The sequence below is a fragment of the Stegostoma tigrinum genome, chromosome 7 (assembly GCF_030684315.1).
Source record: "Stegostoma tigrinum isolate sSteTig4 chromosome 7, sSteTig4.hap1, whole genome shotgun sequence".
In the NCBI taxonomy this organism is placed as follows: Eukaryota; Metazoa; Chordata; class Chondrichthyes; order Orectolobiformes; family Stegostomatidae; genus Stegostoma; species Stegostoma tigrinum.
The window spans coordinates 47,822,015-47,850,013 of record NC_081360.1 but is presented as its reverse complement, the minus strand read 5'-3'; the positions used below and the strand labels follow the sequence as shown (position 1 = coordinate 47,850,013).

The following is a 27,999-nucleotide window of genomic DNA, read 5'->3' as shown; positions in this document are numbered from 1 at the left end:
TATTATCTTGGAATCTCCAGCATCTGCAGTTCCCATTATCTCTGATGTCCACAAGGAAGTTGTTTGTGAAATTTTAATCATCTGAAGAACTATTTGTCATAAAAATGCTTTAATTTTCTAAAATCTACTTCCTATCTAAACTGTGCATTTAAAATCGATCAACATACCTGGCAGGTTTGTGGTACTTGCAGAGGAAGTCAAATCGCTCATCTGGAACTGGCACTCTGCTTTCATTTGGATCAATGGTACAGAAGGGAAAGTTTTCTGCAGCTGCCTGACTTTTTGTAAGAACGTTAAAAAATGTAGATTTCCTGTTTCACAAAGGGAAAAAAAGTTAACCAGCACTTTTGAGAAAAGATACAATGAAGTAACAGTGTTTGGTCCAGCATACAACAAAGTCAAATATTTTAAAGACAAAGGAACTAGTTCAAGAGACTGTAACCTTACATGACCTATTTGGTCAACTTTGAACAGGTCACAGTCATGAAAAACAATGTACGTGTAAAGTGTTACAAAAGCAAAAGATGAAATAAGTATTTACAGAGATTTGAAGAGAACTGTGATTTACTTTGAACATAAAAAGGTGAGGAATGGGAGTATAAAATCACAGAATATTACAGCACAAAAGGAGATCATTTGGTCTGTCACATGGTTGACAGCCTTCTACAAAAGCAACACTGCTAGTCCCATTCCTCTGTCCATTCCCCACAGCCACAGAATTTTTTCTACTCAGACAGTTATCTGATTCCATTTTGAAAGCCATCACCGAACCCCTCCACCACACTCTCAAGCAATGCATTCCAAGCCTAACTACATGCTGTGTAGAAAGGTTTTATAACCATGTCACCTTTAGTTCTTTTGTCATTCACTTTAAATCAATGTCCTCTGGTGCTTTTTTTTATTTTCTACTCTTAATGTCAGTGCTGAGCATTTCCCCTAGATAGGTTAGAGCCAGTCAGAAGCAAATTTTAAAAATACTTCAACAGTGGTCCAATAATGCACTTAAACCCTATCATTAAAAAGTACTACATCAACGCAACAATCATTTTCTCCCCCAAAACTCAGACATCCTATGACCTAATGAAGGTGCTAATATATAGATAAAAAATATGAACTGAAGTAGAGGGCAAACACAAGCACAAGGGAAACAGGGATAATCTGCAGGGGACATCACCCATCTGTTGAAGAAACCTATTTAAATTTTCAATGCATTAAAATCAAAAAGGATGAAACTGGGCAGATTCTGCAACAACCAGATTACAGTCCAGGCAATAAATATGAAAGCTGACCCGAAGAATTTGGATTAAGTTTTCAAGCAATCATAGAATCAGAGAAACCATAAGGGTTATTGATGTGGGGACATTCAAAAAGATCGTAAGAATTACAACACAAGAGGTAGGAGGTCCACTTATTTGTTCATGGAATGCCTATCACTAATTTCTCTTGAGGAACTAGAGATGAGATTGTTTCTTAAACTGCTACAGAAAGCAGTACTGAAGGTACACCCAAAATACTGTTCTGACAGAATTTAAGGATATTGATTTAGCAATGACAGAGCAGCAATATAATTGCAAATCAGGATGGTATGTGACTTGGGGGAAAACTTCAATTTGGAAGCATTACAATAACTGGACAACCCCTGTCTATGATGGTAGAGCATACTGGTTTGAAAGGTGCTATTCAAAGAGATTTAGCAAGTTCAACGGTGCTCCTCATAGATGGTGCATACCACTTTACTGTCAGCAGTTAGTGAAGGTGGTGAATGTTTAAGTAATAGATACAGTGACAATCAAGCTGGCTGCTTTGCCACAGATAATGAATGCAAAGTGTTGTTGGAACTAACTCATTAAGGCAAGTACAGACTATTCCACTGCACTTCTGACTTGCAGCTTGAATGGTCCATCATTAGGGAAATCAGGAGTCGAGTTACTCTCTAGAAATTTCTAGAGTCTGACCTGCTCTTGTAGTTACAGCATTTATAAGACCGGCTTGGTGAAGTCTCTGATCGATGGTAATGATCAGGATTTGATGGTGATGGTAGGTTTATGGTAATGCCATTGAATGCAAAATGAGACAGCTTCATTCTCTTTTGGAGATGGTCGCTGCCTGGCAGTTGGGTAGCATAAACTTCACTTGCCACATCTGAATGTTGTTCATTTAGGCATGAAGATATTTGGCACTGAGCAGCTGCAAATGGGATTGAACATTGCATTCATCAACAAACACCCAACCTTATGATGGAGGGAAAGTTATTAACGAAGTAGATGAAGGGAGGTAGACATTGGAATCCAGCCTGAAGAACAGCAATGTCCTTGGTCTCAAATAACTGACCTTCAATAATCCTAACTGTATTTGACCCCACCTGGGGACAGTTTTCCCGAAAATCCCATTGATTTAAATTTGCTCGGGTGCATTCAAGGGCTGTCTTAATGTCAAGGGCATACACTCAAGCCTCCCGACTGAAATTCAGCTTTTTGTCACACCCTTGGACGAAGACTTGTCTCAGGATGGTCCTGATGCAACAGAATTGCACTGGGCATCAGATTCATACTAACTGGGGATTGATAACACTTTCCATCACTTTGCTGATGCTTGAGATAATGAACCAGATTAACTTTTGTCTACCAGGTTGATTATGGGTCTGGAGGGATTTTCTAATGAGGTGGTGTTGGACTTGTACTCAGCAGTTAGAAGAATGGAATGCTGAAACAAAAATTTTTGAAGGGGTTGACAGGGTAAATGTGGAGAAGTTGTTCCCCTTATGGGAGAATCTAGGACCAGATGGCATCATCTTTTGCCCATTCAAAACAGAGATAAGGGAAGCAGTCAATCTGGGTCGTTCAGTATATTCAAGGCTGAGTTAGAGAGACCTTTAATTCATAAGGGATTCAACAATTTAGGGCAAAAGGCTGAAAAGTGACATTCAGCATTATCAGATCAGCCATACTTGGTAAAGCAGACTCTATAAACCTAATGGCATATGTCTGCTCCATGTTATGGTCTGTTCTTGTAGACAAAATAGATAGAAGTCTCCCACAATGTCAGATCAATCCCAGTGTTATGGCTGTACTGTGATAGTTTTGTTTAGGGTGTGGTTAGTTCTGATGCACAAGTTTTCAGCGCTACAACTTGATGATACCAAAGTACATGACCTGTGCATTCAGCCATTTCTTTAAATCTTGGAGTGAATCAAATTAGCTGAATACAGGCATCAATGATGCTGGGGACCTCAGAAAGAGCAAATTAAATATTCCCAGGGTACATCTAGCTGAAGATGGTTAGCAAATACTTCAGCCTCATCATTTGAACTGATGGATTTAGCTCCCCTATCAATGAGAGTAAAGATGTTTGTGGAGTCTTCTCCTTGCTACATTAACTGTTGCCTGTTCACAACTGAACTTGGCAGGATTGCAGAGTTTTGATCTGATCTGTGTGGAATTGCTCAGTTCTGTCTACAGCATCCTGATTACATTGTGCAGCACACACAGGCCTGTGTGGCAAATACCTGATGGTACAGCTGGTGCACTCTCCTACGCTGTTCATCGAACCAGGTTTGATCTCCTGGTTTGATGATAACATCTTACATGTGCATGCACAAATGTGTTTGTGGGAGTGAGTGCTTTCATTGCATTTAAATTCCAGGTGTTGTGAGAATAAATATTAATCTTTTCTTTACATTTAAAAACTTACCAGAAAGCTTTTTTGTCTAATCAGTAAAATTACAGCATCCAAAAAAGTTCAAAACACACGGATACCCCACCACTCCTTTTCTGCCTAAGATGATGCCACCAAGAGATTGCATTGATAAAGTGCTCAGTATTAAAAGAAAAAGCTTCATTTCCACTCTGTGGTATTCATTCATAGGTTCTCTCACCACAGACCCAGTCGAATAGATATGACACTTCAGGCATTACCAAGCCATTCTTGGTGGTATAGAGTTCTGCACTTCCTTTCAATGCTTGTCTAATCTATTTTGAACTGACAGGCAATGCCACAGAAGTATACTTTAAGGCAACACAGAGTACAATCATTTGATAATCTCGAACTTACAGCCCTTATCAATCTGCTAACTTCAAGAGTGCAGGCTAATGACAAATAAATGTGTCCATTCAGCTTATCAAATTCATTTTTAAAATTACTCTTAAATATCCCCTATCACAACTCGATAGTTAGGGGAATCGACAGGAGATTTTGTGGGCAAGATCGGGATTCCCGGAAGGTATGTTGCCTCCCTGGTGCCAGGGTCCGGGACGTCTCCGATCGGGTGTATAAAGTTCTGAAAGGGGAGGGTGAACAGCCAGAAATCGTGTTACATATTGGCACAAATGATATAGCCAGAAATAGGTTTGAGGATATAAAAAGTGATTTCAGGGAGTTAGGATGGAAGCTGCAGAGCAGGACGAACAGAGTAGTGTTCTCTGGTTTACTACCGGTGCCACGAGATAGCGAGGTGAGGAACAGGGAGCGGGCGCAGCTGAACACGTGGCTACGCAGCTGGTGTAGGAGGGAGGGTTTCAGATATGTTGATAATTGGGATGCCTTCTGGGGAAGGTGGGACCTGTACAAGAAGGACGGGTTGCATCTGAACTGGAAGGGGACCAATGTCCTGGGTGGAAGGTTTGCTCGAGTAGTTCGAGAGGGTTTAAACTAGTATGGCAGGGGGGTGGGAACCTGAGCTGTATACCAGAGGTGAGCGTTGATGCAGGTGAGGCGGTAGCAAGAGGTAGACCAGCTAGTGGGAAGGATTTTCCTGGGAAGGAACCAAGGGATCGGTTAAAGTGTGTTTGCTTTAATGCAAGGAGTATCAGGAATAAAAGTGATGAACTTAGAGCATGGATCAGTACCTGGTGCTATGATGTTGTGGCCATAACAGAGACATGGGTTTCTCATGGGCTGGAATGGTTGCTGGATATTCCAGGGTTTAGAACATTTAAAAAGAATAGGGAGGGGGCAAAAAGAGGGGGGGGTGTAGCACTACTAATCAGAGAGGGTATCACAGCTACAGAAGCTTCCATTGTCGAGGAAGATCTGCCTACTGAGTCAGTATGGGTGGAAATTAGGAACAGCAAGGGAGTAGTCACCTCGTTAGGGGTTTACTACAGGCCCCCCAATAGCAGCAGGGAGATTGTAGAAAGCATAGGTCGACAGATTTTGGAAAAGTGTGGACGCAGTAGGGTTGTTGTAATGGGTGACTTTAACTTTCCTAATATTGATTGGAACCTCCTTCGAGCAGAAGATTTGAATGGAGCTGTTTTTGTAAGGTGTGTTCAGGAGGGTTTCCTAACGCAGTACGTTGACAGGCCGACGAGGGGAGAGGCCATTCTAGACTTGGTGCTCGGAAACGAGCCGGGGCAGGTATCAGATCTTGTGGTGGGAGAGCATTTTGGTGATAGTGACCATAACACTCTCTCATTCTACATAGCTATGGAGAAGGAGAGGATTAGGCAGAATGGGAGGATATTTAATTGGGGAAGAGGAAACTATGATGCGATTAGACACGAGTTAGGAAGCATGGACTGGGAGCAGTTGTTCCATGGTAAGGGAACTATAGACATGTGGAGATGGTTTAAGGAACAGTTGTTGGGAGTGATGAGTAAATATGTCCCTCTGAGACAGGCAAGACGGGGTAAGATAAAGGAACCTTGGATGACGAGAGCGGTGGAGCTTCTAGTGAAAAGGAAGAAGGTAGCTTACATAAGGTGGAGGAAGCTAGGGTCAAGTTCAGCTAGAGAGGATTACATGCAGGCAAGGAAGGAGCTCAAAAATGGTCTGAGGAGAGCCAGGAGGGGGCACGAGAAAGGCTTGGCAGAAGGAATCCGGGAAAACACAAAGGCATTTTACACTTACGTGAGGAATAAGAGAATGGTCAAAGAAAGAGTAGGGCCGATCAGGGATAGCATAGGGAACTTGTGTGTGGAGCCTGAGGAGGTAGGGGAAGCCCTAAATGAGTTTTTTGCTTCTGTCTTTACGAAAGAAACGACCTGTGTAGTGAATGAAACCTTTGAAGAGCAGGTGTGCATGCTGGAATGGATAGAGATAGAGGAAGCTGATGTACTGAAAATTTTGTCAAACATTAAGATTGACAAGTCGCCAGGCCCGGATCAGATTTGTCCTCGGCTGCTTTGGGAAGCGAGAAATGCAATTGCTTCGCCACTTGCGAAGATCTTTGCATCCTCGCTCTCCACTGGAGTCGTACCTGAGGACTGGAGAGAGGCAAATGTAATTCCTCTCTTCAAGAAAGGAAATAGGGAAATCCCCGGCAATTATAGACCGGTAAGTCTCACGTCTGTCGTCTGCAAGGTGTTAGAAAGGATTCTGAGGGATAAGATTTATGACCATCTGGAAGAGCATGGCTTGATCAAATACAGTCAACACGGCTTTGTGAGGGGTAGGTCATGCCTTACGAACCTTATCGAGTTTTTTGAGGATGTGACTAGTAAGGTTGATGAGGGTCAAGCTGTGGATGTGGTGTATATGGACTTCAGTAAGGCATTTGATAAGGTTCCCCATGGAAGGCTCATTCAGAAGGTCAGGAGGAATGGGATACAGGGGAACTTAGCTGCTTGGATACAGAATTGGCTGGCCAACAGAAGACAGCGAGTGGTAGTAGAAGGAAAATATTCTGCCTGGAAGTCAGTGGTGAGTGGGGTTCCACAGGGCTCTGTCCTTGGGCCTCTACTGTTTGTAATTTTTATTAATGACTTGGACGAGGGAATTGAAGGATGGGTCAGCAAGTTTGCAGACGACACAAAGGTCGGAGGTGTCGTTGACAGTGTAGAGGGCTGTTGTAGGCTGCAGCGGGACATTGACAGGATGCAGAGATGGGCTGAGAGGTGGCAGATGGAGTTCAACCTGGATAAATGCGAGGTGATGCATTTTGGAAGGTCGAATTTGAAAGCTGAGTACAGGATTAAGGATAGGATTCTTGGCAGCGTGGAGGAACAGAGGGATCTTGGTGTGCAGATACATAGATCCCTTAAAATGGCCACCCAAGTGGACAGGGTTGTTAAGAAAGCATATGGTGTTTTGGCTTTCATTAACAGGGGGATTGAGTTTAAGAGTCGTGAGATCTTGTTGCAGCTCTATAAAACTTTGGTTAGACCGCACTTGGAATACTGCGTCCAGTTCTGGGCGCCCTATTATAGGAAAGATGTGGATGCTTTGGAGAGGGTTCAGAGGAGGTTTACCAGGATGCTGCCTGGACTGGAGGGCTTATCTTATGAAGAGAGGTTGACTGAGCTCGGTCTCTTTTCATTGGAGAAAAGAAGGAGGAGAGGGGACCTAATTGAGGTATACAAGATAATGAGAGGCATAGATAGAGTCGATAGCCAGAGACTATTTCCCAGGGCAGAGATGGCTAGCACGAGGGGTCATAGTTTTAAGCTGGTTGGTGGAAAGTATAGAGGGGATGTCAGAGGCAGGTTCTTTACGCAGAGAGTTGTGAGAGCATGGAATGCGTTGCCAGCAGCAGTTGTGGAAGCAAGGTCATTGGGGTCATTTAAGAGACTGCTGGACATGCATATGGTCACAGAAATTTGAGGGTGCATCCATGAGGATCAATGGTCGGCACAACATTGTGGGCTGAAGGGCCTGTTCTGTGCTGTACTGTTCTATGTTCTATGTTCTATGTTCTACAACAAGAATCTTCCAAATATTTGACTTAAAATTGTATTTCACCAGCTTAAATATATTATGGTGATTTTTTAAAAATTACTTATCTAAAAGCAAACTGCTATTTCTACACTTCAGGATTTAGAGAAAAACGATCACTTCTTAGTAAAGTGAAGAATCCAAGTTTCCAAGTTATTCCTCGTAACCTCGCAGCCAGAATTCAAGTTAGGTGGACAACTGGCACTAGCCTATATTCTTCATGTTTAGGTTATACTGTTCAAGATTGTATTACATTTGTTCATTTTTGTTCTACATCAGTTAAATATTTTGTGCATCAAGTTTGCCAAGTTGTTAGATTTTGTTTAAATTCATCCGAGGACATTTTAACAACATAGAGTACATGTGCTGGCTATTCTTCTTTTGACATTCTTCATAACAAGTGCACATTGAGACAGGTAAAGAAACAATTTCTTGCTCACTTCCACACTATTCTTAAACTTTGAAGTCATGAGAATTTAATATGAAATTTTGTTCAATGTCTTTGAAAGTTGAGCTGCACTCTGTTGTTCAACTACAAATGTTTAGATTTACTCCAGTTAACTTATATGATTATTTTATAGGGAATGAAATGAGAACAGGAGGGTTGCCAATTTGGTCAATTTACCTATTTGAATACGGGCATTAAATTATTCCAATTCCAAACTAATAGTAACTCCCTAGTATCGGTTCAATTTCTCAACCAGGGAGGTGATGGCCTAGTGGCATTATCACTAGACTGTTAATCCAGAGACCTAGATAATGTTCTGGAGACCTAGGTTTGAACCCCTCAATGGCAGATGGTGGAATTTGAATTCAATAATATCTGGAATTAAGAATCTAATGATAACTGTGAATCCATTGCTGATTGCCAGAAAAACCCACCAGGTTAACTAATATCCTTTAGGGAAGGAAACGGCTATCCGTACCTGGTCTGGCCTACATGTGATTCCAGACCCACAACAATGTGGCTGACTTCTAACTGCCCTCTGGCAATTAGGGATGGGCAACACATGCTGCCTGGTCAGTGATGCTCTCATCCCATGAATGAATAAAGAAAAAAACCCTCTTTTATCCTGTTTTCTTTGGCATTAACAAGAGAAGTGAGCATCAGTAATAGTAGGAACGGCAGACGCTGGAGAATCTGAGATGTAGCGCTGGATGAACAGGGTCTAGGCCCAAAGTGTCAGCCTTCCTGCTCCCACGATGCTGCTTTGCCTGCTACGTTCATCCAACTCTACACCTTGTTATCTCTTGGTGAGAATCAGTGCTTTTGGCTTAATGTGTAAATGACCTTCATGCAAATTAGAAACAATTCAGAGCATCCTCCCAATCCAGAACCAGGAGTTACATATTCAGATTTTAAAAAAGTTTAATTTGAGACAAATGAAAGCCAACTTAAATTCATTGGAGGCGACGATTCAACAGTTCATCTCAGTACAGAACTGGAACAAACTTTTAAAGTTGCAATGCTATTTAAAACAGCAAGCATGGACTAAGTAGACAGAACAATGAACAAATATAGATGTTCATATTCGAATGCCTTCTCCTCGTCTTCACAGTAATAATATAAGCAGTATGCCTTCTCAGAGTTTTCCCAGGCAAATCAGTAACTTTGATAGAATTGAAATGGTGGTTGCAGACAAGCTAAGAAGCAAGTTTACAAGGTATTGTTGGACTGTAGCAAAATCTGGAATAGTCAAATTAGATTGGGTGTCAAAGGGGAAATGTGTTCCATTCAAAGATGTACCTAGCTGTGACAAAACTGGAAAAAATAAATTCCATGAAAATAGTGTCAATTCTTGGCACTGTACAGAAGCAACTGTCCATATACGTAGTCTTAGAGGAATCAGCAAAGCATTTAAGTTTCAATGTTCTACAGTAGGATCATTTCTTTTCATCCACTTCAGTTATTATTTAAGAGAAACAGAAAAGGATATCCCCATAATGCGGCATAAGTGTTGCACAGCATCCACAGTATTCCTTGGATTTTTCTATTGCAAGGTCTCTTTCCAAAGACAAAGGGAATGTTGAACAGAACTCAACACAAATGCAGAATTCACCTCAATGACAGGGATGAAAGTATGCCGAGTACAGCACATGAGAGAGGCTGGCAAGTAATATGTAGAACAACAGGTTCCTAATTTATAAATGTTTGACTTACGACAGCATAGGCTTAGACACGATCCCTTACAGGGGTGCAATTTTGAAGACTCAACAAATGAGCATTCCCTGCATATATGAACAGCTGCTCTACATTGTCATGCAGACTGTTTCTACTTACATACAAATCAAATTGCGAACAAACTCTAGAAGGGAATCCATTTGCAACCCGGTACTCAAGCAGTCATTTGCAAGTACAGAACTTAAGTATGACGATAAAACAACAACATTTTCTCAAAGCTTTCAGTCTTACACATCAGGACATTTCACAAGAATCAGTATGCTTGCCTTTATTGGTGAGTGTATCGTACAGAAGTTGAGAAGTCACATTGCAGCTTAGAGGACATTGCTTGGCCACTTTTGGAATACTGCATTCAAAGTCTTCCTGCTACAGGAAAGACGTTGTGAAATTTGAAATGGTTCAGAAAAGATTACAAGGATGTTACCAGGGTTGGAAGGTTTCAGCTAAATGGAGAGGCTGAATAAATATTGGCTGATCTGACGCAGTGCAGTTGATGCCACCATGTTTGCCTTCCATATGCCACCTGAATACATACTCCCTGGGGAAAAGAATTCTTCAAATCAGCATCCAACAAAACATAATTCTCCTTATCACCGAGCTTTGGGAGTTGAGTGGTGGCCTTGTAGAAGTTTATACGGTCAGCAGGGGCACGGATAGGGTGAATAGTCAAGGTCTTTTCCCCAGGGTAGGAAGTCCAAAACTAGACAGCATACGTTTAAGGTGAAAGGGGTAAGATTTAAAAGGACACAAGGAGCAACCTTTTCATGCAATTTTTTCTCATGAGAGTGGCTGTATGGAACAAGCTGCCAGAGGTGGTGGTAGAGGATTACAACATTTAAAAGGCATCTGGATGGGTACATGAATAAAAAGGGTTTAGAGGGATATAGGCCAAATGCTGGCAAATGGGACAGGATTAATTTAGGATATCTGGTCAGCATGGACCTGTTGGACCGAAGGGTTTGTTTCTGTGCTGTACGTCTCTATGAATATTAATTCAAGGGACGAAGTCAACACATTAGAGAAGAATGCTGGTTGGTTGGCAAGTGAACTTTAATTGTTACAGGCATTGCTATGGAGAATGTTATAGTTCATTCAAATGGATAGTTAACAGGCAGGCTCTAAAAATTTTAAACTAGTGGGATGACGGATTGCCAGGCCATTGCCATGAGAAATTAAAAAGCAACTGGCCACCACCTATTATGCCAGACTGAAACAAGCAACGTGTATACATGCTCTTTCTGTCTGCAAAGAACAGGGTCCAAACCAATAGTATGTAGCTTCTGGTCCAGACAAGTGTGCCACACTGCATGTTCCAATTCCTGAATTTGTTGCCAGTCTAATTCCTCACATATTCAGGATTATGCAGCAAATGGTATCCAATTGCAGAATCATACCCAAAGGTGGACATTTTGTTGCAAGTTTTGCAAACACAGGCTGGTCGGGTAAAGGCAATACCTTGCACGTTATGAACAACCATGGGCGCGAACAACCATGGGCGCAAGTACCTTGATGCAATCGGCCAGTGTTTTGGGCAAATAGCCTACATACTTGGGATCATACCAATACTAAATTCACATAGTACATTACTCAGTTGTGTGACAGTCGGAACCTTTTTCTGGCTTGATAGCAGCATTCTGTTAATGGTGAGCGCCACTCATGTTACGATTATATACCAGTAGAGTGCTGTTTGAAACTCTTGAGATATCTTATGCTTCTTTATTCACTAACGGGACGAGGGCTTACTTTTAGGCAGCATTTATTGCACATCCCTAATTGCCCAGAGGGCAGTTAAGAGTCAACCACAATGCTGTGGATCTGCAGTCACATGTAGGCCAAACTAGCTAAGGATAGCAGTTTTATTCCCTAAAGGACATTAGTGAACCAGATGGATTTTCCCCCATTGATGAATCATCAATAGATTCATGGTTATCATTAGATTTTATTGATAACCATCTGCCCTAGCAGATTCAACCCAGAATGTTATCTTGGTCTCTGGATTAACAGTCCAGCGATAATACTACTAGGCCATTGCCACCCCACTAATCCAAGGTAGACTGAGTAGTTTTCAAGACCAAGAACAACTGCCTTAAAGCCTTTAGCAAGTTTCTGCATACACAGAAAGAAATCTGACCATTCTTTTTACACCCTGATCAAACAGAGTCAATGCACCTGGCATTAAAGTTAAACAAACTCTGACAGTTAATTGTCAATCAACATAAATTGGTTCATTCTCTATGACAATATTTCTACCAGAGTCCACTTCACAACCAAGAAGCATTTTCCTCTTATGGTATGAATACTGTTTTTCCCTTTGAACTGGTATTCTTGTGAAATGCCCTGATGAAAGTAAAATGAAAAATTTGGATAAGATGTGCTTATTTTCAGCAATAAACAAATACTCAGCATGAAGAACAGTAAGAAAAGCAGAAAAATTCAGCAGACAGCAAGCACGCAAATGGAGGAAGATATTCAGCCAAATTTAGGTGACACTAAAAAAAACTACAGAATAATGCGAACAACTTACTTGCCCCTAAATTTAATTTCAATTTTAAAAATCTCAAAGTTTGTTCAAATCTGAAGATGATAACACGTCTTTAATCCACAAGAAATTAATGGTATATCTACCAATTTATATAATATTCTGCAGGCTCCCATTTCTAAATGTTCACCTTCCCCTTTGAGTTTTGTAAAGATGGGATGGGAGAAAGTGACAATCTTAAACTCCATTTTGAGAGATGCATGTTAAGAGGACATACATTTGCGCTGATGCATTGTATAAGTGGTTAATTATGGCTTCTCATTCAACACGTGGGACATGGTATAGAACTCAGGAACAAAATATTTTAAAGCCACAATTATATAAACCTATATGGTCACCCCTCAGCCTCCAACACTGTAGGGACAAAAGCCCCAGCCTATTCAACCTCTCTGTATAATTCAAACCCTCCAGTCCCAGCAACATCCTTGTAAATCTTTTCTGAACCCTCTCAAATTTAACAACATCTTTCCAAAAGAAAGGCAACCAGATTGTACGCATTATTCTAAAATTAGCCTCCTATACAGGCAAAAAATGACATCCCAACTCTTATACTCAAATAACGGAAAGTGTGTCAAACGCCTTCTTCACCACCCTGTCAACCTGCAACTCCACTTCCAAGGAACTATGCATCTGTACCCCCAGGTCTCTTTGTTCAGCAACACTCCCCAGGCCTTAGCATTAACTGTCTAAGTCCTGCCCTGGTTTGCCTCACAAAATGCAACAGCTCACATTTATCTAAATTAAACTCCTCGTGCCACTCCTCACCCCATTGGCTCATCTGATCAAGGTCCCATTATAGTGGAATAATCTCTTTCACTGTCCGCAACGTCACCTATTTTGGTGTCATCTGCAAAATTATCAACTTCCTATATTCACATCCAAATCATTTATATAAATGACAAAAAGCTGTTTTCTTCTACATATTAAAATACATTCTATGTAACACTTTTATGTCTATTATTTCAGTAATATTTTTATAGGGACAGTCTGTTGGTTAGTTATGAATTTGAAAAGGGATTTTTCAATAAATGTTAGAAAACCATTGATATAAATAAACCCACTCAATTTTTTTCCGAAGGAGGGTCCAGGCCCGAAACGTCAGCTTTCCTGCTCGGACTGCTGTGTTCATCCAGCTCTACATCTTGTTGTTCTCAATTTAAATACTGCTTCAATGTCAATGCAATGGGCTTGTTAATAGTTTATTTATTGAACAGGGCAACTTTCAAACGCAGCTGTGCAAACTCACAAATTTACATCTTTTCCAGATACACCATAATGTTCCAAATGTATAATGATGGCACAAGCAGAGTTGTCAACAGGTACTGGAGGACTCAAACATAAGTGCCTCTAACTGTAACTACAAATAAGGTAGAAAAAAAAGGCAATTTTATGGCCATGTGTTTTTGATTGCCAATGATTGTTTCCATGAATACAATTTATTATAATGTCAAAAGAGATACGTCAAAAAATGTGGCTGTATTTGAATTTAGAAATTTTAAAGTCAGTTTATACCGTGATGCATCTATTGCACCATTTACTACAGCATGTAACAATTGTAAAGGTTCACCCTTAAGACTTGAAAAAAATTAATCTAAGTAATTTCATCCACTGCAATCATAGTAATTACAACATCCACATCAGTTATTTTTGGCCCCAACAGTTCAGACGTTGCTCATTTTAATGATTAATTCAATTCATTCCACATGAGCCCATAACAGGAATAGTACAGTGAAATTCATTCATAAATATCTGATGAGTTAAATATTGCAGCCAAAAGTATTAAAAACCCTGTCATATTGGGATAGCAGCAGCCACTAACAATCAAGCCTTTCTTTAATGGGAACCACTTAGTCTGTAATGGATTGTCTGCTATCACACCTGTCATATCATGGACAATTTTATTCTGATTAAAAAAGGACCAGGTATAAGGAATGCATTGTTCCCACATGGCTCATCCACATTGGAAACCTTAAATGTTAACTAAAACCTGATGTATAATATTCTACACACACTTCAATTGAAAATAAAAGCAGAACACTGGAGCTAGATTATCAGAAATCCATGCATCAACGCACATAATTTTGTGGCAGTTTAGGAAATGAAATGAACTTTTGACCTTCCAATTCATTTACCAGTAAACTATTGTACCATATGACCCATCAACAACAGAAGAACCAAGTGTGTAAATGTCAAAACACTGTCAGGACCATGGCACTTTGGAAATGATGTTGTCAAGAAATGACACATAAAATGCAAAAGCCTTCCCCGTTGCTGATGTGAAATGGTAATGAACAATGATGGAGTTTTCCCTTACAAGATGCCACATTGTTCCTATCAACCACATCCTGGAAAATATGGCTAATGATTTGCATCAGAATAACAACCACGACATCTGTAGTTATTCTCATTCATTTTTGATATCTATACACAGCGCATCAGTTTTAAGTGTGAATTGAATGCACAAACACAATACACTTCCTTGGGAATGTTAGATACATCTATCTGGTGTAAAGTGCTCAAAGACAGAACAAAATGTAACATCAGAATGTTATGCATTTGCAGCATTACATGTAGTTTTATACTTCCCCCTAAAAAGGAGCATAAAAGCACTGAATAAAGCAGCACATTTTGACTGGTTACTACCAAAAGGTGAGGAGTTACAGTTACAGTTATGAAGAGGTTAGAGAAGAACAAACATATCCTAACATCATCCCTCCACCACACCACCCATCCTCCAGCCCAAAGTAGAAAAGGTTGAGAGGTGACACATCGCTTGCGTACAGATATTTACAGGAAATTAACCATAAAACTTCAGAAGAACAATTAAAAATGAGTATTCCCAGCAGTGGTAATAAACCTGATTACAAAATCAGGAAACATTCTGTTCCTATGTCGTTGGAAACAAAAAAAAATACAGCAAGTTTTTCAATGTTCAATATGACAATATTCTATTCTGATTAATCCCAATAATTTTTTCAATTTTATGGGGAACTCATTTCCTGATGCCAGATAATGCTCCAGTATGAATGGTTTCTTTTCAAGTCTCAACCCAGTCCTAGCCTATATTTTTATTTAAACAAATGACTGAGGACAACAGAAGCATATATTAATCCATTGTAGTGTAAACTAATATAACGTTCTAAAGGAGGACTTCACTGTCAGACAGAAAGTGGAAACAAGACATAAGCATACAGGACTTGAAAACTGTGATGAAATAAATAAGAACACTACATACTAGAGCCTGACTAAAGGTTCCACTACCCTGTCTCATCATTCAGATCCAGCATGCATTCTTGGTTCTAAGCAAGAAAAGATACTCCAAACAAAATCTATTTAAATTGGTTTCTTTTGAAGAATAAGCAAGAGAGTCCCTTGCACATGACTGCTCTTGAGATCTGGGTGGAAAATAACTTGCATATTTCTCAACTTTACCCAAAACTAATTCTAACACTTTATAACCAATCACTATTCTCCACAGGTATGTGGATACTCAATATAGTTTAAACAAATCCATGTGTACCACATGAAAAAAAAGTCAAAAAAATCTCTACTTCCTGTCAATCCCGTTAATGATACACATGTTTTTAATGGAAAGTGCTCATGTTCAATTGCCGTCGGCTAGTAACAAAAATCATGGGCCCTGGTGTCTCCCTGGTTTCTGGCCCCCGACAGAAGTCAAGCACCTTCACAATGTTCCTTGGGTTCTATAGAATAATGCAGTAAAGGTGGCATGCATTCAAGTTCATCAAGGTTTGGGTCAGTCCTTTCAAAGAGAAATCCATTTAGTTACCCATGTATTTACCCAATTTCCCTTTGAACACTAAATTGAATCTGTATTTCCCACAACATCAGGGAGGGAGTACATTCCAAGTCACAACCACTCAACATCAGTCTTCTTTTTGCCTCTGGGCTTTTTTTGCCACTTAACTTGTGTGAAATTAAATCTGGATTAAATCCGGCCCCTGCGACAGAGCCTATTAAAAAGATTTAACAGCCAAACACTTGGGAAAACAGTGAAAAGTTCAGGAACAGTCAAAATGGATAAGGGAGTGCCAGTGGATGTGGTTTACGTCAACTTTCAGGTGACATTTAATAAGGTCCAATCTAATAGGTTAGCATGTAAAATTAAAACTAATAGTGTTGGGGCTACTGTACAGATGCGGATAGAGAACTGGTTGAAGACAGGAAACAGAATAGGAATAAATGGGTCATTGTCGAGTGGTAGTCAGCGATTAGTGGAGTACTGTAGGGATTAGCGCTGGGAGTCCAACTATTCTCAATATATATTAAACGATTTAGCTGAGCGAACTAAATGAAATATCTCTAATTTTGTAGAAAACACAATGCTGGTGGGATACTGAGCTGAGAGGAGTATATAGAGATGTATCAGGGTGATGTGGATAAGATAAATAAAAGTAAGCAAATGCATGGCAGATGAAGTATAATGTAGATAACTGGGAGGTTATTACTATAATAGCAAAAATAGGAAGGCAATTGTTTTATCTGAATAGCTGATAGGTTGACAAAGTGGGAGGTGCAACAAGACCTGGCTATCCTTGAACACCAATCATCGAAAGTAAGCAAACAGGGGCAGTAGGCAATGAAGGCGGCAAACTGGCCTTCACTGCAAGAAGCTTCGGGTACAGGAGTACAGATACCTTCCTACCATTCCAGAGAGACTTGCTGATGTCCCAACTATAGTACTGTGTGCAGTTTTAATCTCCTTGTCTAAAGGAAAATGTACAGGCTATGGAGACAAATATACAAGAGACTGATTCCTGGAATGGCAGACTGACGAATGGAGACAGACTGGATTGGGTAGGACAATATTCATTGCAGTTTAGAAGAGGAAGGGGAGAACCTCATAGAAACCTACAAAATTCTAACAAAACATGGTAAATCCAGCACGTTCACCAGAAATTCCAGAACCAGGGATCACAGTCCAAGAACATACGGTAGGCCATTTAGGGCTAAGATGAGGAGTAACTTCTTCACCCAAAGAGTGGCCAGGCCGTGGAATTCCTTGTGGCAAGGCCGTGGAATTCCTTGTGGCAGGGAATGATTGAGGCAAAAACAATAAATATTTTCAAGGAGTTATTGTTCTTACAGCTAAAAGGGGCCAAAAAGGTATAGAGGAAAAAGTGGGAATAGGGTGCCAAGTTGGATGATCAGCCATGATCATGTTGAATCTACAGCAGGTTTGAAGGGCTGAACTACAGTTCCTATTTTCGATGTTTTTATGTTCTAACAAGAGAACAGCTGCAGACACAAGGAGATGAATGTCTCTTTTCTGGCATAAAATTCAATACAACATAACTAGTAATGGACACGAATTTAATATTTTGACTAAATATGAAGCGCATTACACCCATTCCTCAGGAAATGCTAAATCTCTCAAATATTACAGAATCTACAGAATACATTTAATGCGTGGCACTGTCCTCTAATTTGGCATGCCTCGCCACAATTCCAAAATGCAAAATAACATAGCCAATAAATCATGAACTACTGCATGAAGCCAGTAGTTCTCATGTCAGACAGACATTATAATTTTCAAGGAAAAAAATTAAAATACAAAAAATTGACCCCAAATTTGATAGTCAGCAAGATTATGTGCCATTTAATTACAAGTTTGCCTTTTTAATTTAACTAACATTCTTTATCACCTTTTGTTTTGACCTTCTTTGAAAAATGTAGTGATCGGGGCTTTTAGTTTTTGTTAGTTGTTTTTTGGTATGGTCCCTATTTTTAAATTATATTCCTTGTTTCTTTATGAGTTTTTAGACCATCAGGTGCAACAATCGCAACTAAAAACATGATGGAAGTGACAGATGTCAGGAATCCTTCCCTGTTATCAAGTTATGTCAATATCTACTAATTCTGAATAAACAGGCAATAGAATGGGGGTTTGAGCAAAGAGTTAAAAGGTATGATCTAACAAAGAAACCAACTATTCTTTTTTAAAATTTCTTCAAGCCAAGAAAAATAGTCAAAAGTAAAAACTATTCTGCACTTTAGATGAAAAAATGAATTACAGGTATTAGCATACCATAAGATAAACAAGTTTGTTGAGAATCTCAGTATGATTTATGCCATTCAAAGTTATTTGATTTAACTTCTCTCTGACAGTTTGAGTGTTAACTTAGTGGTATTGTGACTGTATTAATGTTCAAGAGATCCAAGTAATGCTCTGATTCGAATCCCACAATGGCTGCTGGTGGAATTTGAATTGGAGTTCAATAACAATCAGGAATCAAAAATCTAATGAATGAAGCATATGCAATCTTCAGCCAGAAGCACCAAGCTAATGATCCATACTCCTCCAAAGGTCATGTCAAATGCCAGTCTTCAACAAATTTGATTGACTTCACATGACACACCAAGAAGCAACTGGAACCCTGAGAACATCCCAGGACTGAGGACTTGTGCTCCAGCATGTGCCAAGCCCCGAACCAAACTACTCTAGAATCTACATTTCTGATATGGAAAAATGCCCAGGTATGTCTTGTACACAAAAAGCAAGATAAATCCAACCCCTTCATCCTACTCTCAACAATGCTTTCACCAGTGCCAATGCACTCCCGCACATCCCAGATGTCCACGTTCTTCAAGGACACTCCCGCACATCCCAGATGTCCACGTTCTTCAAGGACCGCAACTTTCCCCCCCGCAGTGGTCGAGAATGCCCTTGACCGCGCCTCCACATTTCCCGTAACACATCCCTCACACCCTGCCCCTGCCACAACCGCCCAAAGAGGATCCCCCTCGTTCTCACATACCACCCCACCAACCTCCGGATACAACATATCATCCTCCGACACTTCCGCCATCTACAATCCGATCCCACCACCCAAGCTATTTTTCCATCCCCACCCTTGTCTGCCTTCCGGACAGACCACTCTCTCCGCGACTCCCTTGTCCGCTCCACACTCCCCTCCAACCCCACCACACCCGGAACCTTCCCCTGCAACCGCAGGAAGTGCTACACTTGCCCCCACACCTCCTCCCTCACCCCTATCCCAGGCCCCAAGATGACCTTCCATATCAAGCAGATGTTCACCTGCACATCTGCCAATGTGGTATATTGTATCCATCGCACCCGGTGTGGCTTCCTCCCAGTCGCGAACCATTTCAACTCCCCTTCCCATTCCTCAGATGACATGTCCATCATGGCCTCCTGCAGTGCCACAATGATGCCACCCGAAGGTTGCAGGAACAGCAACTCATATTCCACTTGGGAACCCTGCAGCCCAATGGTATCAATGTGGACTTCACAAGCTTCAAAATCTCCCCTTCCCCCAGTTCTTCCCCTCCCCCCACTGCATCACAAAACCAGCCCAGTGCATCCCCTCCCCCCACTGCATCCCAAAACCAGCCCAGCCTGTCTCTGCTTCCCTAACCTGTTCTTCTTCTCACCCGTCCCTTCCTCCCACCTCAAGTCGCACCACCATTTCCTACCTACCACCTCATCCCGCCTCCTTGACCTGTCCATCTTCCCTGGACTGACCTATCCCCTCCCTACCTCCTCACTTATACTCTCCTCTCTACCTATCTTGTTTTCTCTCCATCTTCGGTCCGCCTCCCCCTCTCTCCCTATTTATGCCAGTTCCCTCTCCCCATCCCCCTCTCTGATGAAGGGTCTAGGCCCGAAACGTCAGCTTTTGTGCTCCTGAGATGCTGCTTAGTCTGCTGTGTTCATCCAGCTCCACACTTTGTTATCTTGGATTCTCCAACATTTGCAGTTCCCATTATCACCAATGCTTTCACCAGCACCTGCTTAGCAATAACCTACTCACCGACAACCAGTTCAGGTTCCAACAGGGCCATTCAGATTCTCCTCCGTACCATAGATAGGACTTAAATCCAGATCTTTTGGCCCATGGTAGGGACACTATCACTGCATCACAAGAACCCCTCTATTCCTCAGGGTAGTGTCCTTGGCCCAACCATCTTCAGCTGCTTCATCACTGACCTTCCCTCCATCAAAGGTCAGAAGTGAGGATATGCATCGTGCAGTTAATGATCCACACCACTTGCTATTTCTCAGATAATGAAGCAATCTAAGTCCATATGCAGGAAGACCTGGACAGTATTCAGGTTTGGGTTGACAAGTAGCGAGTAACATTCCCATCACCCAAATTCCAGGGAATGACAATCTCCATAAAGTAAGAATCTAACCATCATCACTTGATATTCAATGGCATTACCATCACTGAATCAACATCCTGGGGGTTACCATCGACTTGAAATTCAAACCAGACCAGCTATATAAGTATTGCAGCTACAAGAACAGGTCAGAGACTAGGAATCTTGCAATGAATAATTCACCTCCTGATTCTGCTAAGATTGTCCACCATGTGCAAGGCAAGAGTTATGTGTGTGACTAATACCACCACCCTTCTACAGGAACGATGTTCTTAAACTTGAGAAGGTGCACAACAGATTTAGAAGGGTGTTGCCTGGACTGAAGGACTTGAGCAATACAGACAGGCTGAATAGTCTCGGACTTTTTCCTTGAGTAAAGCAGTCCAAAACTGGATGAGTGATAATGGGAACTGCAGATGCTGGAGAATCCAAGATAACAAAGTGTGGAGCTGGATGATCACAGCAGGCCAAGCAGCATCTCAGGAGCACAAAAGCTGATGTTTCGGGCCTAGACCCTTCTTTAAGGAGACAGGGAAAAGATTTAAAAAGGAGCTGAGGAGCAGCATTTTCATGCAGCGGATGGTGCATGTATGGAACAAGCTGCCAGAGGAAGTCATAGAGGCGGGTAACATTTAAAAGGCATTTGCATGGGAATGTGAATACGTAAGGTTTAAAGAGATATGGGCCAAATGCTGGCAAATGAAACTTGGTCAGATTGGGATGAGCTGGACCAAAGGGTCTGTTTCTGTGCAGTATGACTATGACTTGCCTGAAAGAGTGCAGCTCCAAATTCTTGAGAAGACTGATACCATTCAGGAAAAAAACAGTGCAATTTATTGACACATCCACAAACGTTTAATATCTTCACCAACACCACTCAGTAGCGTGTGTGCACTTTTTACAAAATGCACTACAAGCAATCTGTCAGGGTGCTGAGACAGCACCTTCCAATCCCACCATCACTTCCTTCTAAAAGAACAAGACAGCAAATATATGGAAACACTACCACCTGCAAGATGAATGTCCCTTCAAGGTGGATTATCCTTCCAAGTTGAACATCATGTTTACTAGGAAATATATCACTGCCTCTTTAGTGTGCTGGGTCAAAATCCTGTTACTGTCCTCTGCCTAATGACATAGTGGGTGTACCTACACCAAATGGACCTCAGTTCGAAAAGGCAGCTCACCACCACCTTCTCAAAGCTGAGTAGGGATGGGCAATAAATGCTGACCCAGAAGTGATCCCCACATCCCAAGGCTTTTAAAAATTGGGAAGAAGTCAAACAAAACACAGTTTAAACATCCCAGAAATAAATATAAAGCACCTTTGTTTTCAAAGTTGAATCTCAAAACCACCTAAATATTAAAGATGTCTTTAGTTTTAACAAACTTCTTCCTGGAGAATTATAAAAAATATTTCTTTCAGCATCGAGTTAGGCATTAAGGTTTGAACTTTTAATGTCAGATCACAATTGCAAAGCAATTTTCCAAAATGATCTTCAAATGCTATTTTGACATCCTATGTAGAAATAAAAATTTTTTGAAACATTAAATGAATATCTCAATGCAAAACAAAAGGGTTGCCTTAAATTATCATTTTAGACCATAAGATCATAAGGTGTAGGCACAAAAGCTACAGGAATGGTGCCAGAAGACTAGAAGTTGGCTTAACATGGTGCCGCTATTTAAGAAAGGTGGTAAGGAAAAGCCAGGGAACTATACGCTGGTGAGCCTAACATAAGTAATGGGCAAGTTCCTTAGAATCCCTACGGTATGGAAATAGGCCATTCAGTCCAACAAGTCCACAACAACCATGCAGAGCTTCCCACCCAGACCCATCCCATCCTATACCTGTAACTCTGCATTTTCCCATGACCTACACATCTTTGGACACTATGGGCAATTTAGCACAGCCAATCCATCTACCTTGCTGTTGGACAGAATCCTGAGGGACAGGATTTACATGTATTTGTAAAGACACTGACTGATTAGGGACAGTCAACATGGCTTTGTACATGAAAATCATGTCTTACTAACTTGACTGAGTTTTTTGAAGAAGTAATGAAGAGTACTGATGGAGGCAGAGTAGTAGATGTGATCTATACGGACTTCAGTAAGGCATTCGTCAAGGTTCCGGATGGTAGACAGGTTAGCAAGGTTAGGCCACATGGAATACAGGGAGAACTAGCCATTTAGATGCAGAACTGGCTCAAAGGTAGGTGAGATGGTGGTGGTGGAGGGTTGCTTTTCAATCTGGAGGCATGTGGCCAGTGGGGTGCCACAAGATCAGTGCTAGATCCACTACTTTTCATTTTTTATACAAAAGATTTGGATTTGAAGGAAGTAAGGTTAGTAAGTTTGCAGATGACACTAAAATTGGTAGTGTAGTGCACAGCGAAGAAGGTTATTTTAGAGTTCAACAAGACTTTGATCAGCGGGGCCAATGGGCCGAGGAGTGGCAAATGGAGCTTAATTGGAGGTAAACGTAAGGTGCTGTATTTTGGGAAGGCAGATCAGACCAGGATTTACATTCTTAAATGGTAAGGACTGGGGGTGTTGCACAAACAGGCCTTGGAGTACAGGTTCATAGTTCCTTGAAAGTGGAGGATGGACAAGATAGCGAAGGCTTGCTTTTATTGGTCGGTGCAGTGAGTATAGGAGTTGGGAAGTCTTGTTGCGATTGTATGGACACTGCTTAGGCCACTTTTGGAATAATGCATTCAATTCTAGTCACCCTCCTAAATGGAAGATGTTGTAAAACTTCAAAGGGTTCAAAAAAGATTTATAAGGATATTCCCAGGGTTGGCAGGTTTGACCTTTAGGGAAAGGCTAAATAGGCTGGGGCTCTTTTCCGTGCAGTATCGCAGGCTAAGGGGTGAACTTATACAGGTTTATAACATCATAGGGGACATAGATAGGGTAAATAGCCAAGGTCTTTTCCCTGGGGTGAGGGAGTCCAAAACTAGAGGGCATAGGTTTAAGCTGGGGGTGGGGGGGAGATTTACAAGGGACCTAAGAAGCAACTTCTTCATACAAAGGGTGGTGCTTATACAAAATGAGGAAGTGGTAAAGGCTGGTACAATTACAACATTTAAAAGGTATCTGAATGGGTATGTGAATAATAAGGGTTTGAGAGACACTTGGGCTAAATGTTGGCAAATGGGGCGAGATTAATTTAGGACATCTGGTTGGCATTGACAAGTTGGAATATTGGGCCTGGTTGCATGCTGTACAGCTCTAAGACTTTATGAAATTACGACTTTACCCATTTAGTTTGCTCTTTCACTAAGATCATAGCTTATCTGAGAACCCACAGTTTCACTTTTCTTACTTATCCCTATTGAGATGTTAATGGGATAACATCCCATTAATTTTATGCTCCTTATCTTCTTACACAGGGGTATGTGAAAACTGTCTTAAACTTCCTGCCCGAATAGGATTGGGTGGGAAATATTTGTAAAGGTGTGAGACTTCTGTAATTCTGTAAAGGTATGAAACTTCTGCTTCTACTGAAGTGGCCAGATCAGTGACTTTTTTCAAGCCAGACACTTCGCAGCTTGAAAGCGCATTCTGTCGTTATCAGTCACTTCGTGAACATTCAATGCTGTATCTTGTTCTCTTTATGTTCCAAATGTAGTAATTGTCTTTTGTATCAGCCAATTCATAAGAGTACAAAAAGTGGGGACTGTCCGCTGTTCGGGGAGAATCGCTTACAGAACTCAGCACTCTGCCTCCACAGTTTGTACTTGCTTAATAATAAAAGGATTGTGTTTTTGTAGCCAGGTCAGTGTCTTGCTATTGCATCAAGGTCGTGAGGGTCTCCGAAAACGAACTTAAGATTTGGCGCAGTGAGCAGGGTTCCGGCATTTACTGAGGTTGTATGTGGAGGACTGAATAAGTGATCGTTCGGGTGTCAGTGGCATGAGACGGACAGACCCACAAGTTATGATTCACCTTGGTCTCTCTCACTAACCTACTACCCGTGACAGCCCTCGTTCCTACGTGGCTCTGTACTGACGGAACCCCGAGACGACTCACGATCTTGGACACTGTTAAATCCTAATGCCTGGAGGTTAGAGTCCCTAGGGCTATGATAAACTAATTCCGGGAGGTTAGAGCCCCAGGTCAGTATAAATTGACGAAGTAAGTTGGGAGGTTAGAGTCCTCTGTGACAGGGGTTTAAGTCCCCATGTCAGTACAGATTGACAAACTAATTCTGGGGGGTGAGAGTCCCTCAATGTCCAGGGTTTGAGTCCCCAGGCAAGGGTCGAGAATTTGGAGGTTAGAGTCCTCCTAACTATAAGTATCAGGAATTCGGAGGTTAGTGTCCTCCAATACCAGGGTTCGAGTCCCTGGAATGTAGGTAAAGGATAAGTACAGGTCTACACATCTTGGAAGCCACAAGAGGTATGTTTAATTATGTCAAGGGCTCCTGATCGAAAGACTAATCCTGACGACCTCATAGATTACATCCTGTGCACTATTCAAATGTACCAAGCCACCCCCGAAGACCTTTTTAGCCTGTACTGTATGGCTCTTACCCTTAGGTGAATGTACTAGGTGGAAAGGCCACCTAGAAATCCCAGCTCCCCCAAGATTGGGATGCTTTTACAGGTTTCGTGGCTGAAGGTCTTCGGCTACAAACCATTAAAGATGCACATACACGTCTGTCTCAACCATCCTGCCTTAGAACGGTTGTTAAGAGGGGAGATCACCTATGCAAACGTCAGGACGCTGAAGTGGGTGTGGAGACCAAGGACTCTAGAATAGTATACAGAAATAAGTAAGAAGTAAAAGTGTTAAAATGGGACAGACGTTGGATAACCCTTTGCAGCGGTTATGTCGGAATGACCGCGAAAATGAAGTACAGTTTTAGACATCTGTCGGCATGCCTAAACAAAAAATTGGGAAATCAGAGTTGGCTATTAGGAGGAACGTGGGATGTAGATCTATGTATTAAAGCCAAGGAGGCAACATGGACAGGTAATGCAAGAAGCAAATAGAAAGGGTTAATGTCATCCTGGAGAAAATGAGCCGAGGAGCCGACTGAGAAATCAAAACTGGCCAGTTGGGTGGACAACGCACACTGGAGAGGAATTAGCGCCTGCGATAATGAGGGGGAGCCAAAAACTTGGGACGTTTTAAAGTTGCAGTGTGATGATCATGAAATGAACGAACAGCTAAGGGTAAAACAAGAAAGGCTGGAAAGGGAAAAATTAAAACAGAACAGGAATTAGAGCGGCAGGGTGAGTTGACAGAACATAAAAAAAAACCGGAGGTACCTCCTGACATATCTGGCTTGCCGGTGTTGTTCCAAAGCAATGACACAGGCAAGCAGGAGGGTGGCGGCTGGGGAAAGCACCCCTCTGCCCCATCAGGACTACTACCCCCTCCGTAACTCTACCTATCTTTGGCCAACCTACACCTACAGGCATCCCAACACTACCATAAGCTCCAACAATCGTCTGTGTCCTTACCACCGCCACCGTACACTGTCCAAGCCCAGACCAAACCTCCTGCCATAGAATCTCCAGGCCTTTCAGTAACCAGCCCACACGAATTTCTTGCTGAATCCACGGCTTCTCCTTCTGCCATGAATCCAACTCAGGGGCCATTCACAGACCTTACCTCCTGTCGTACTAGGTCTAAAACTAAACAGACAAACAAGAAACAGGATACAGAACAGACCGCTAGTGGACCGAAGCAGGGAGGGCATGATTCTTTTAAGACTCACAGTGGGAGCGTGAAAAAACATAAGCCTCACATGCAGTTTTCTCAGCCCTCTAGTGCCTGTCTAGAGTTCCCTCGCGATTCTGCAAGTAGCGAAGAGTATGATAGTCCGAATTCGCAGGCGGAGAATAATGAATCTGAGGACAGTGTTTGGGAGGAACGCTCGGATAACCGTCTTCTAAAGACCCCTGTAAAAAAAACATCAACAATTTCCTAAAAGCACGGTCCCTCACCCAAACCCACCACATGGGGGTCAAAATACCATGCAGGTCTACACATCTTGGAAGCCACAAGAGATATGTTTAATTATGTCAAGGGCTCCTGATCGAAAGACTAATCCTGACAATCTCATAGATTACATCCTGTGCACTATTCAAATGTACCAAGCCACCCCCGAAGACCTTTTTAGCCTGTACTGTATGGCTCTTACCCTTAGGTGAATGTACTAGGTGGAAAGGCCACCTAGAAATCCCAGCTCCCCCAAGATTGGGATGCTTTTACAGGTTTCATGGCTGAAGGTCTTCGGCTACAAACCATTAAAGATGCACATACGCAAAACTTACAGCAACTGGTAGATGTTACCAAAGTGCTAAAGAGCAAACCCAAACCCAGGGAGGACGGCCTGATTTCTGGGACCGTTTCTGCTCCACCTATGCTGGTGATACTGCCTACATTGCAGGGAATCCCTCACCACAGTTCAATGCTCTTTTGCTGCAGAGTTTACCTGAGGCTGTGGCAACTGCTATTCGTACTAATAACATGGATTGGCCAGAAATATTTGTCTCCAGATGAGAAGGGCCTTGGCCTATTACTGGAACACTGCTAAGGAATCCAAACCGGCCAGAGTCAAGTATGACATGGAGAGCGTCCCCACGCCACCCAGGTCTAAAAACCCAGCACCTCTAGCTTCGGACTTTGAATTAGCAAGGACATGTCAAATGGAACCCCAGTACTATGTTCCTGGCCGGGTCGACAATTACGGCAACAGCTATGCCATCCATCCACATGGTCCTACAGCTCCTCAATATGGAGCACCATACGCACTTGCTCCACCGTTCCGTAGACCTAGTGCTTCTCTGCCGCGAGGCAGAATGGCCCACCCTGCCCAGGGATGTTTTAACTGTGGCAGTCAGGATCACTGGAAGAGAGATTGTCCTCAGAATCAGCCTCAAGGGAGACCCCGAGGAAGAAGGCAACCTTTTTCCACTAGTAATCCTTTTTTTGCCTGACTACCTTCACCCCATAATTTGCCCGTTTTAACTAGAGATCCGGAGGATGAACCAATTGTTAATCTAATTGTACAAACTGTGGCAATTCCCTTTATACTTGATACTGGGGCCATGGCATCTACGCTGGATGCTTCATGTGTACAGTGATGTGGGTTTATGCTCTCACCCATTTCAGTAAGTCTTAGCGGGCTTACCGGGCAGGAAAACACCTATTCTTTAACAGAACCTTTGACAGTCCGATTTGGCCCTCAAACCTGTATTATTCAATATGCCCGGACCTTCAATTTGGGAGTTAATTTAGCAGGGAGAGATTTGTTGCGCCTTCTTAAAATTGAAATTCTCAGTCCCAACAAGGACATTAGCGTAAAAAGTGACCCAATTAAGGGACAGTTTTGAGTTCATCGATCGCCACAACAGTGGACAACTGACATACCTCCTCGAGATTTCACCCCTTCTCTACAGATCCCTAGCCCTCATGTTACCTTGTGCTATGACCCTACAGGCACTTCCCATGAACTGGATGC

The 27,999-nt window shown here is 41.9% G+C and overlaps 1 protein-coding gene across 3 annotated transcripts in view; it reads right to left on the bottom strand.

The window, feature by feature from the left end:
- The window catches only part of ola1 (Obg-like ATPase 1), a 203,930-nt gene that overhangs the window by 165,904 nt on the left and 10,027 nt on the right, over nucleotides 1-27,999 (bottom strand). Inside the window, exon 3 of one of the 3 annotated variants that reach the window (XM_048535257.2) lies at nucleotides 168-311. The exons of the other annotated variants lie outside the window; for them this stretch is intronic. Within the exon in view, the coding sequence (XP_048391214.1) occupies nucleotides 168-311 (144 nt within the window). The remainder of the gene's footprint in view (nucleotides 1-167; nucleotides 312-27,999) is intronic. 3 annotated transcript variants of the gene reach the window in all.